The 13,680-nt window shown below is 35.3% G+C and overlaps 1 protein-coding gene across 3 annotated transcripts in view; it reads right to left on the bottom strand.

Annotated features, from left to right (window-relative positions):
* Positions 1-13,680, bottom strand: part of IFT74 (intraflagellar transport 74) — a 78,958-nt gene that overhangs the window by 15,584 nt on the left and 49,694 nt on the right. For all 3 annotated transcript variants that reach the window (XM_060014858.1, XM_060014857.1, XM_060014859.1), the window contains 2 exons: positions 1,776-1,829; positions 349-446 (listed from right to left, as the gene is read on the bottom strand). In XM_060014858.1, coding sequence (XP_059870841.1) covers positions 349-446; positions 1,776-1,829 — 152 coding nt within the window. The remainder of the gene's footprint in view (positions 1-348; positions 447-1,775; positions 1,830-13,680) is intronic.

Below are 13,680 nucleotides of genomic sequence, written 5' to 3'. Positions count from 1 at the left end.
ACAGTGAGATTCAAAGTGGTTTTCTCAATAAGGAGAGGTTAAATTAAAATTCAGAATCGTTTCTTTTACATTTTCTTTATTTTACTGTAGAAAAAAATCAACTATTCTATTTTAGGAACTGACTGGATTTTTAAAACACTTAGAATATTGAAAAGAGACCACGCATTTTTCCTCCTATGGTACCACACAATAGTAGCTGCTCAATAAATGTTTTTTGAGGAATCAAGATACTCATTAGGTATCCTGTACTCTTACATAATAGTGAACCACTGCAGTTTTTGAGTTGTATTTAGAAAGGTAATCACAGTAAAAATAATGAAGACACTAAGACAGGTACATGGTACTTACTCGACTACAGTGCTCCAAGAGTGCAACAATGTTGGCTTCTATCTGTGCCTTCCTTTCCAGTTCCTGGTTCTTAGTTTCCTCAAAAGTCTCAATAAAGGCTGCCAATTGAAAAATATGATGAGATGCTACTGCTGATATAGCTAAACACTACATAAGCTCTGATTTGTAGGTGTGAAAAGTACTTTTTAGAAATTCAAGGCAAATTTTAAACTATCACTGTTTAATTTTTTATTAACCCAAGGGTAATTAAACTACTCAATAAGAACATTTCTACATACTTTCAGGCTTTTAAAGTTTGTTATGACCTTAATATAAATAAACTAAAAATTTATAAATTCAGGCTCAGAAGTAACAGTTGATAAAATGGAGATGAGAATAAATCCTATGTTTTTACACTAGGATCTCACTGATACACCTACAATTAACATCTATAATTAGCCACTAACTTTACTTTGGAAAATATTACTAACTACCTGCAAATTGAGTATTTTATAATGCCAAATTAGTCTCAACTAAGTAAGTTTAGTAATTTATTGTTACAAATAAATATTCTAAGAAATCCTCCCTTTTCTTCTCTAACATAGAATTAGTACATAATTTGCTATTACTTACATTCTTAAAATATTTCTATGGATCTTCCAAAAATTAACTTAAAATAATTTTACTATTAGCATGAAACAACAAATTAATTCTGAGATAATTTTTGGTACTTGCTGAGATTTTAAAGAAATCTTGGGATATCGTTAAGCCAGAGTTGGTAATTACTGCTTTATGACATGTTTCTATGAAGGTAACAATCGGCCTCAGACCTATAAAAATGTCAGATTTTTAAAAAATAATAATTTAAAAAGGAAACCAGTAATTGTTAATATAGTCAATTTTGATAAACTTATGAATGTACAACATAAGTTTAAGTGAAGATCTATTTACAAAGTCAAATTCAGATTTTTTTTTCAGATTTTTTAAAAAAGTGAATAAGAAGCTACAATAGAAGGCTACTAAAGCTTCAGTCAGTAATAGAACCAAGAAACAAAATCAGAGGTGAGGGCTAATAAATAATGAGATAAGTACTATGAAAAGCTTAAAAAAAAGGTGAAAGATATTAAAGGTGAAGCATGTGAAAGAGAACATTCAACAATCAATGAGTGGTCCATAGATTATACAGACTATAAATGTACGTATTAGCTTTAGAATCTATCCCTAACATACAGTCATACACATACATACACATGTACAAAATCTTTCTAGAATTCTCTACCCATCTAAACTATGCTAGATATTTAGTAATACTTCAAGGCAAATGCTTTGAATGTCCACACTTCTGCACTTCTATTATTAGTCATTAAATCTTCTCAAAATGAGATCTCTGATTCAGTATAAATGAACAACTGAGAATATATTTTCACATCTATAAGATTATCACTTACTGTCCATATTTTCCTCCCTTTTTTTTAGCTCCTTGTACTTCTGATTCATTTCACCTATAAGAGATAAAAAATTTAACATTAGTTTCAAGAACTTAAGATATAGTACTCTAAATTAGAAATATCTCTTAGGTTCTCGATATGCCATTAGTCATTAAATATTCAGTATTTTCAATTAGGTGAAATTCATTTACATTGACTTACAGGGTCTTTCAAAACAGCTATATATATGTGTATGTTTGACTATTTGGAAAGAACAATCCCCTGACTGGAAAGGACTGAAAGACTCTCCAATGGTTCTCTATTTCACTTCCAACTTGGAGCTATTCAACCTACGCATGCACACACTGGTGACGGGAAACATAAGCTCCCATGAAATTTCATTTCATCTCTGAATAGCTCATAACAGCAAACAAGATGGCAGGGTTACTTCCCTCACAGAGCTTAAAGTCTAGAGATTTAACAATTAAAATGTACTAAGTGCTATCATATGAAAGTAAAGGGTGCTATAGCAGCACACAGCAAGGACAATTAATCTAGTTCAGGGATTCAGGAAATTTTCCTCTAAAGAAGTAATATTTAAGCTGCATTATAAAGAATGGATGAATAGGAGTTACTTGGTCAAAATATAGAAGGAGTTGAAAGTCAAAGCATTATAAGTACAGAAATATGAAAGTGAGGATGAATATGGTAGCACAGAAAACCGAAAGAGTTCTGAGGCAGAGAATGTGAAGTGAAAAAGTGGCACAAAGATGAGGCAGGTTATGAGAGACCTTATAAGACACATGTTATAAAAGTCTGGATTCTCTCCTAAGGGCAAAGATTACTGAAGAATTTTAAGCAGAGGAATAAAATTATCAACTTGCATTTCTGATCTGGAGAATAAAAGAGAAGTAAGAGTGGAGGCAATAAGACCAGTTAGGAGGTTGTCAAAGTAATCCAAATGAAAGAGGAAGACTGCCTGGGCAATTAGGATGTAAGGTAGAGGATTTTCTTTTGAGACATTTAAGAGCCAGAGTGAGGTGAGGATTTTGGTGAGGGTCAGAGAGGGAGAAGTCAAGTGTGACTCCCAGGTCTCTGGCTTGGGTAATCGAGGACATTGTGGTACTGAAAAATAAATAAATAAAAAGAAAATTGAGGAAGAAACTGCCATGTTGCATTTAATATATGTAAAAGACATGATTAAAAGGGCAAAAATCCATGGCCCGTATAGATGGATGAAATCGGACACTTTAGCTGCATAAAGGGACCATTAGTAGAGGTGGATCATGATTATTTTAGAAAAACAGGATTTTCAGTGTAACAGAAATTGAGATTTGGAGGCCCAGGGCTATTTTCCTGAACTAGTGAGATGGCTGCAGTCCTGTGCTCCCAGAGACCCAGGTAAAGAAAGCAGAATAAATTTGTGCTTGATCCAATCTGTACAGTTTCTTCATTAAAGTCAGTTAGATCTTAGCATTCTAGAGAAACAAAGGAAGCTTACTAAGACAATGCCCAGCAAAGATGGAGAGAATAAGAGATTCCTAAGGGTGTTCCTAGTAAGAAGCTGGCATTTAGAAGGACTTTAGGAAGAAGAGTTCTAAGAAAATGGGGGAGCCAATAGTTAGAGTCCAGAGGCTAAAACCCATTGGTCAGTCTGTGTTCTATCTATCCTCCTATAAGCTCTACAGTTTTGCCAAGTACCGGCTAGAGCAGCAATAACATTAGGGAGTGGAGGTAGACAGTCAGAATAGAGCCCCTAATTACGTGGACGCTACGGACTTCCACTTGTATACTTGCTTGGGTGGGAAGTGAGTTACAATTACACAAAGGTGATGGCAAAGTCAGAGACCCAGGTCAGCAGACAGCTTTTCTGCTTTCTGGTCTGAAAACATTTTTCCCAAATTCACCGAGGACAATCCTTATACAGAGAAAACCTTGTCAAGGCCCCCACCACCAGTACTCATAATAAAAAGGCTGAAAGCTACTGTATAAGGATAGTAAATACCCAGAGGTCATGAATTCCCAGCCAGTGAACACTCAGAACAAATGGGAAACATTTGGTTCACTCTAAGACTTTGGATGCATTAACAACTTTACTGATCAGTTCAGATGATTAACAATGGTCTCAGGGCATAATGATGCAGCACGATTAGTTGTAAGGGGAAGGGGAGAGATCTTTTTGTTTCACTAATAACAAAGTTTGTATATGATTAAGTTTTTTTTGAAAAATACATTATAGACAGATTAAGATTAGCCCTATAATGATGTTACCATTCAGTAATTTATGGCAATAGTTTTTCGGATGGGAAACAAAGAAAGAATATGAGCTTGCAGCATACATGATCTGGAATATCCTCACAGGAGGCTTATATGCTCGTAAATATTATATAACATATGTGAAGTAGCAGAAAAGCTAGTATCTGCTGAATCTGCCATGGCCTAGGTTTCTAAAAAAGTCCTAGTTCCTTGTGTGGCTGTCTGAGAAGTTGTCCTCTTGGGAGATTGGTCAGGCATTAAGGGATTAAGAAGAAGGCCTGCATCCTAGGCTTTATAGGCATTTAACTACCATCTTATCTTTCCTCTTCTAAACTTAAGAGAATTTCCTACACATGCTGTTTCCAGCTCCTCATCTTGCTATTAGACCTTACGACACTGCAATGAGGCTTCTCCTCCTGACATTCCAATGAAATTGTTCACAGTAAGATTATATGACTCCTTAATTATCAAATCCAAGGGGCAGTTTCAAGTTATCTTACTCTGTAATATTTGACACTATTGATACATCCTTTCTTCTTCCAATTATTTTTCCGCTTATGTTTTTTGTTGCTTGGGGGTTGGGCTTTTCTGGTTTTTCTTACTCTCATTCCTTCTTTGTCTTCCCTTCATAACTTTCCCTTTCTTCATTTAAATTCTGGATTCTGCTCTTCATTGACTTCTAATGCTACACTATATCCAAGGAAATCCCACTCATTCTTGTGGTTTAAAAACTCTTAAATTTGACCTTTTTCCTAATTTTCAGATTGTTTTATCCAATTGTTTACTACATATATTCATGTGGGCACATTTCATGACATCCTAATACACAGCCTATCCATAATTAAATGCATCAGTCTTCCCCCTCAAAGTCTGTACCCCTCTGTATTGCCTATTATGTTTGAAAGCCCTTCACCATACACTTATCAACCAAGTCAGAAACCTGGGAGATTCCTCCCTCCTTCTCCCCTCAAATCCATGCTCCAAGTTGCCATCAGATTGAGCTGGAAGACATATCTGGTCAATGTCTCCCAGCTATACAGCTGGCCAGCTGGATTAGCTAGGACAGAGCTCCCATATATCTTAGCAAATTCCCAAGCTTCATAAAACCTCCTCCCATATCACTGTTGCTAAAAAGAGAAGAGATCAGGGCCCTAGTGAACTCCTCTATTTTGTGATTTCTCAGTTGGTGGATTAATATCTGAGCTTCTCATAAGAGGCAATGTACAGATGTGGGCAGTCCTAAAGTAGGGTAAAATATAGGGCTTGTTACAAAATCTATCCTTAGATTTAATATTATAGGAGAGGACAAGATCATAGACAGGGGAAGCTAATCAGTTATCACACTGGAGGTGCAAAGCAGGCCATAAAAAGGGTCTAATCATTTTAGAAAGATCAACAATGAAGAGACCAAAGGAGAGGGAAAAGGACACGTTCATAAAATGAGGGTTATTTTAGAGCTATCCTCAAACTCTGAGTATTTGATGTGATCATAGTTCTACATAATTTATTTCTTCCAAGTTTAGTGAGTACCTATTATGTGCCAGATACTATAATAGGTGCTGGGGATATCAAAATGAACAAGACAGTTGCCACTCTATCCTAGAAGGGTGTACAATCTGTTAGGTGAACAAAAGCAAAAAGTTACAATGCAACATAAGTACTGTAACTAAGCTATATATGAAGTACTATGATAACTAGATGGGTGAAAAGAGTTCAGAAGGCTTTTATATAGAAAGTATCATATCAGCAAGGCATTTTAACAGGTAACGGAGGAATTATAGAGATGAATAAGATATTTTCCTTCAAGAAATTTATGCTGTAGTAAGACAAGTACCCAAAAATTTCCACTATAAATTCAGGCCTCTTTCCCCTTACAAGGGGGGAAGAAGAAATGAGTACGGACTGTTACAAAAGACTTGGGATATTGTAGAAAGGACACTATTGCTTTTTGATACTCTCAGCTATAGCCAGCCAGTGGAGTAAGGGAACTAGGCTCTTCTTCCAGCACTAAAGGGCTGAGTACCACCATAACCACCTTTCTCCTCACTTGTCAGTAAGGTCATCTGACTCTTTTACCTCTCTATCATAAAATGTTCTCTTGAATCAAGGCTTAACAGAGCAATCTTGGCTTTTATACTCTGAGAAGCAGTTCTGACCCTGGAGAAGGGTCTGATCACCATTTTCCAGAACAGGTAGCCACCCCAATCTTCTCTCATGATCAGTGTACAACAAGGCACAAGCTAGTGACTCCTCTGGCTGCAAGGCTCCCAAGTCAGCAGACCTACTGATTTTAGAGGTGAAAAAGTAGCAGATAGTAAATAAAATTAGAGAGGAGGGGCAAAAATAAACACCAAGGTACTTTTGCTGGAAGGTAGGATTCTTTCCTTTCTAGCACTTGGGGTCCTTCTGAGGCAAGCTAAATATCCCAGTACCTTCGAGCATTCAGTACCTTCAAGTGTTCCTTATGTGTCATAGTTTCAGTCTTGTTATCATTCTGTTCATTCTACTCTTAGCCCAGTTCTTCTGGACTAAGAGTTCATTCTACTCTTACTCCAGTTCTTCTTCATTCCTTTTAAAGTATGATGCCAAGAAACAGGATTCCAAGCAGACTATCACTTCTCATCTCATAGTCCATATATTCATCTTTTGTTAATGTAATCTACGATTCCAGCTGTTCTGGAGGCTGTATCACATGAATTCACATTGAGCAGTTATCTAAACCCCCTCTAACATTTTCACATATTTTAGTAAGATACAGCACTTTCTCCTCCCCCATTCCTGCTTCAATTTTAATTAGTTTTGGAGTCCTATTAAACTTCATCTTTTTACATTCAGGCTCTCTCTCACCTACTTTTCACACATCACTATAGCAGTAAGTGATAAACTAATATATCAAATATTGCTAAACTGGTATGCTAAAATGAGTACATATAAGTTTAATGTTTTAAACTAACTTTTAGCTTCAAGCTTCACCCAATTTATCAATTATACATTCAACAAAATGTTTTAAATTTTGGCAGGAAAGTTTCTTTACAGCTATGCAGACAAGGCCTGATTATTCTATCTACTAGAGGCATTTAAAATATATACAATAAAAATTCTCTAAATATGTAAAAGTTAAATTATTGCCTAAAGCCTCACCATTTCTAAAGAAAATAAAAAGGACTATGAAGAAGTTTGTTTCAACAGAGTAATGTCCATAAAATCAGATGGTATAATGAGTAATCCTTGGCATGTATACTAAACACAATGTAAGTTCTTAATTATTTCCTAAAGCAGTGGTTATCAAACTTTAGCATGCATCGGAATCATCAGGAGGGTTTGTTGAAACACAATTTGCTAAGCCCTATTCCCAAGGTTTCATGTTTAGTAGGTCTGGGGTAGAGTCCAAGAAGTTTTATTTCTAACAAGTTTCAGATGGTGCTGAAGTGCCTGGTCTGAAGATAATACCACCATACTAATAAATAGTTTAACCAATCCCCAAATTGAACAATAAGCAATGATTCATTCTTCTTCATTGTATGTATATTGAGAAGCTACAAAACAGCAATGTAAAGATGCCATTTGAAACTCAGATACCAGCTGATAAACTGAATATATTATCTTGTACATCCTGGGGAAAATACTTTCCAAATATGTTTTGGGAAAATCTCCAGGAAAGTTATTAAAGTTTCAGTTTATAAATTAATAGCATTACATATGGTCACCTTATCTTTGATAAAGGAGGCAAGAATATACAATGGAGAAAAGAAAGCCTCTTCAATAAGCGGTGCTGGGAAAACTGGACAGCTACATGTAAAAGAATGAAATTAGAACACTCCTTAACACCACACACAAAAATAAACTCAAAATGGATTAAAGACCTAAATATAAGGCCAGACACTATAAAACTCTTAGAGGAAAACATAGGCAGAACACTCTATGATATAGATCACAGCAAGATCCTTTTTGACCCACCTCCTAGAGAAATGGAAATAAAAACAAAAATAAACAAATGGGACCTAATGAAACTTAAAAGCTTTTGCACAGCAAAGGAAACCATAAACAAGACGAAAAGACAACCCTCAGAACGGGAGAAAATATTTGCAAATGAAGCAACTGACAAAGGATTAATCTCTAAAATTTAAGCAGCTTATGCAGCTCAATATCAAAAAAACAAACAACCCAATACAAAAATGGGCAGAAGACCTAAATAGACATTTCTCCAAAGAAGATATACAGATTGCCAACAAACACATGAAAGGATGCTCAATATCATTAATCATTAGAGAAAGGCAAATCAAAACTACAATGCGATATCATCTCACACCGGTCAGAATGGCTATCATCAAAAAATCTACAAACAATAAATGCTGGAGAGGGTGTGGAGAAAAGGGAACCCTCATACACTGTTGGTGGGAATGTAAATTGATACAGCCACTATGGAGAACAGTATGGAGGTTCCTTAAAAAAATAAAAATAGAACTACCATATGACCCAGCAATCCCACTACTGGGCATATACCCTGAGAAAACCATAATTCAAAAAGAGTCATGTACCAAAATGTTCATTGCAGCTCTATTTACAATAGCCAGGACATGGAAGCAACTTAAGTGTCCATCGACAGATGAATGGATAAAGAAGATGTGGCACATATATACAATGGAATATTACTCAGCCATAAAAAGAAACAAAATTGAGTTATTTGTAGTGAGGTGGATGGACCTAGAGTCTGTCATACAGAGTGAAGTAAGTCAGAAAGAGAAAAACAAATACCGTATGCTAATACATATATGGAATCTAAAAAAAAACGGTCACGAAGAACCTAGGGGCAAGATGGGAATAAAGATGCAGACCTACTAGAGAATGGACTTGAGGACACGGGGAGGGGGAAGGGTAAGCTGGGACAAAGTGAGAGAGTGGTAGTGTATATATGGACATATATACACTACCAAATGTAAAATAGACAGCTAGTGGGAAGCAGCCGCATAGCACAGGGAGATCAGCTCAGTGCTTTGTGACCACCTAGAGGGGTGGGATAGGGAGGATGGGAGGGAGGGAGACGCAAGAGGGAAGAGATATGGGGATAAATGTATATGTATAAGTGATTCACTTTGTTATAAAGCAGAAACTAACACACCATTGTAAAGCAATTATACTCCAATAAAAATGTTTTTAAAAAAAGCAGATTTCTAATCAGAAACAATGTAAGTGAGAAGACAGTGGATCAACATCTCTGAAGTATTAAAAGATAACATCTGTCAACCTTGACTATACCCAGCAAAAATATCCTTTGAAAATGAAGGCAAATAGGCATTCTCAGACATACAAAAGCTGAAAGCATTCATCACCAGCAGACCATAACTACAAGAAATGTTCAGGACTTGAGGTTATGGGGAGGGGGAAGGGTGAGCTGTGACAGGGCGAGAGAGAGTCATGGGCATATACATAGTAACAAACGCAGTAAGGTAGATAGCTAGTGGGAAGCAGCCGCATGGCACAGGGATATTGGCTCGGTGCTTTGTGACAGCCTGGAGGGGTGGGATGGGGAGGGTGGGAGGGAGGGAGACGCAACAGGGAAGACATATGGGAACATATGTTTATGTATGACTGATTCACTTTGTTATAAAGCAGAAACTAACACACCATTGTAAAGCAATTATACCCCAATAAAGATGTTAAAAAAAAAAAAAAAAAAAAAAAAAGAAATGTTCAAAGTCCTTCAAGCAGAAAGAGAAAGATCTCAGATGGAAATCTGGAATCTACATTAAGGACTGAAGAACAGCAGAAATGGGTAAATAGTAAGATTTTGCTCCTTATTAGTAATCGTTTAAAAATATAATTGACTGTCAAAAATAATAGCTATGCAAAATGGATATCTCAGAAATAACTAAATTTCCTTGTCAATTGCATTATTATGAACTTTCATCAAATCTTTAACCGTGGTCATTTTAAAGTCTTTTGTCATTTACAAACAGTTCTGGGTGTACTCGGATGCTTTTGCAAAAATGTTCCTATAAAAGGGTTTCATCTTCAAGGAATTCATGGAAAAGACTCTGAGACATGCAGGTTTCTGGTAACTGACTGTACTGCTGAACTGAATGAATAAGCATTTTCAGAAAGATCAAGATGAAAAAAAAACTAATGACATGGGACTGAGTGAACTGATGAGGATGATTATAATTTTTTGACTTTCTGTTTGAATTAAAAAAAAAATCCCACAAGGACTCAAGAGGCAAAAAATATACAAACCAATTTTCACTGCAAAGTAAAGGAGCTGTTGTTACAATGGAGGATTACTGGACTGAATGTCAATATTATGACATAGTATGAGTGTGTTTTGTGTTCAGTAATTGCAATCATTGTTGCTTTTGTTGTGGTCAACCATTTACAATGCTTGGTGTCAGTTTATCTCTTGTAAAAATAAAATACAGTGTATGTGTGTGAAAAAAAATAGCTATGTAGTTATTACCTTATAAAATACGTAAAAGGAAAATGTGTGATGACAATACCACAAAGACCAGGAAGGGAGAAGTAGAAGCATGCCATTGTCAAGGTTCTTATACTATACATAATGAGGTATAACATGAAGGTAGACTATGATAAGTTAAAGATATACACAATATCCTAAAGCAACCACTAAAATAACAAAACAAAGAATTATAACTGAAAGACCAATAAAGAAGATAAAATGGAATCATTAAAAATAATTAATCCAAGTCAGACAAAGAAGAATGAATAAATAAACTGTGGTTTATCTTCACAGTGGAATACTACTCAGCAATGAACAGGAACAAACTGGTGACATGTGCAAATATATGGATAAATCTTAAAATAATTATGCTGAGTGAAGGACCAGAGAAAAATGTGTACATAGTTATGATTCTGTTTATATAAAATTCTAGAAAATGTAAATTAATCAACAGTGACAGAAACAAGATCATCGGTTACTTGAGGATGGGAGAGTGAAGCAGGTAGGAGTGGGAGGGAGAGGCTGCAAAAGGGTATTAGGAGATTTTGGGGATCGTTGAGTATGTTTACTCTCTTGATTGTGGTGATGGTTTCACAGGTGGATGCATATGTCAAAACTTATCAAATTATGTACTTTAAATATGTTTACTGTATTGTATGTCAATTAAACCTTTGTAAAGCTGTTTTAAAAAAACTAAAAAAATTAATTAATAGCATTAATAATAACAGCCAATAACTAACATTTATGTGCAATTTTTAAATTGCATGCTATTCTGAGTCATACACACACACACACACACACACACACACACACGTTCCATTCATCTAATCTTCACAGTAACCCTAAAAGGAAGGTAGGTACTGTTATTATTGCCACTTTAAAGATGAGGAAACTAAGGTACAGCAAGGTCAAGTAGCACGTCTGAGATCAGCCAGTAAAACAGCACAGCTCAGATTTGAATCCTAGCATGCGGGTTGCAGAACCCGTGCCCTAAAACAAAACTATTCTGTCTTTATAAATTCTATTTTACCTGACATAACCAGAGAATAAAAGCTTCTAACCTGGGCCTTGGAACTATGAGTAGGAAGAAGTATCCTACAGACAAACCAAAGAAAAGGGTTGTATTTTATGTTTTTACTACCCTTGAAAGCAGCATTTAAATTATAGAGTAAATTGCAATGAATTCATTTGAAGTTTAGGGCAGTAATCCAATGATCCTGTAGCATTTTATGCATACTTCTATTATGATACATATTTATCACATTGTAGCTGTTAGATATTTAGATGTCTGTGATATGCTGTATTGATAACCACATGATATTCCGTTTTATCAATCTTTGGGAAGATACTGTACTCTAAAATTGAAGGAATAATTTGTAGTGAGCAATAATGCCCAAAAATCCTTCTTGGGGAGAAATGTGACTGTACTTTGTAAACTGTGTTCCTTAAGCCTTGTCTGAGCACGCAGATGTCCAGAAAATTAGCTCCACCTCGTGGATCATGGTAGTACTACAAATTCAGGCCTTTGAGAACAGTGAACTGTCAGAGAAGTAATTAGCACTGGTGAGGATGCACTTTCACATACTGCTGCTGGATGTATAAACTGGTACAACCATTTCTGGAAAGAAATTTTCAAAAATAATCAAAATTGTATACATAAGTAACTTTCTATTCAAAATTTCACTTCTAGAAATTTAGCCTATAGAAATATACAAATTAACAAACATATATGTATCAAGGTTATTTAGTGCAGCATTGTTCTTGGTAGTGAAAAATTAGAAACAACCTAATGTCAATGTGGATACAGCTAATACTATTTAACAAGAATATCAACATGACTACAGCTAATAGTTTTTGTAAGTACTTAAATATGTGCCAGGGACCATTCTTAGTCTGGCTTTAAAGCCCTGACATTGGCTACTATGCAATACTTCTTAGAATGAAGTATATACATCCTCATATGGAAGAGTGTTCATTATATACAGTTAAATGAAAAGACTCAAGCTCAGAAGAACTGTATCACTCAATTAAATATATATACATTAAATATATATATATATATGCTGTGTATAGAAAAAAGTCTAAAAGGCTATACATATCAAACTGTAAACAATGATTACCTCTGAAGAATGGGATGCGTATGAGGAGAAAGGAGATGATTTTTACTTTATACACTTTTGTATTGCTTGAATTTTCCACATTAAGTACACACCAGGTTTGTACATAAAAAGTACACAATTAAAAAAAATAAGTTAATTGGAGTCTTTAAAATAACTTTAACTACTTTAAGGAAAATTTTTTAAAACTAGTAAGGGGTAACCTCCTAGATGCTGACTGATAATTTGCACAGTTAATGACAATACATGAGAATGGTCATTTGAGGCAACACACACACACACACACACACACACACACACACCCACCCATAAAATGAAGTACATTCAAGGTGATTAAAACGCTTCAGAAATTCTGGGTAAGTTTATAACTGGTAATTTTTTGACAAAGATGGTAGGTTGAACATGCACATCTAACCCTAACCTGCCCCACCCCCCAAACTCCACTAAAATTATAGTAAAAAGAATTTTTAAAGGTCAAACTCCCAGCAATGAGAAAAATAGGAGAGGAAACAATAGTAATAAAATTTTGGAAGCTGGAAGCAGATGGACAAATGGTAACTAATTTAGCAGACCTGAGAAAGTCTAAACCTAAGCTGCACTGGGTAAAGATGAGAATTAACCAGATTTCAAAAGGCTCAGGAGTTCTGCATAGACAATCACTTATTTTGTGTTCCTACACCATGGAAGGTTTTGTCGTGTCTTAAAATAGTAACACTGCTCTTTTTAGAATTTAACGGAATATAGTGAAGAGTACAGTAGAGGCCTGAGTTAAGTGGACCAATAAACACCATTTACTTTGAGGGACCTTCAATATGAAATATACAAAAATTAATTTGTGGTGAGAATAAATTTTCTTAGTCAACAATTACCTTATCAAAAACTAACTACTCAACCATATGTTAGAAGTAAATCTTTAGGTAAAAGAATAATAAAAATAATATCCTATGTTGAATGAGAACATAGGCTACTATTAGCTTGTTGCCTTCACCTAGATCTACAACGCCTTTTCCATTACTTTCCCTTTCTCATACAGAAGCAGCATTTTAAAAAGCAACAATTAAGTAAATATTTAATGGTTGGCACTTCAGCTTGAGAAAGGAGA

The sequence above is a fragment of the Delphinus delphis genome, chromosome 6 (genome assembly GCF_949987515.2).
Source record: "Delphinus delphis chromosome 6, mDelDel1.2, whole genome shotgun sequence".
NCBI lineage: Eukaryota > Metazoa > Chordata > Mammalia > Artiodactyla > Delphinidae > Delphinus > Delphinus delphis.
This window is presented reverse-complemented; position numbering and strand designations above follow the sequence as displayed.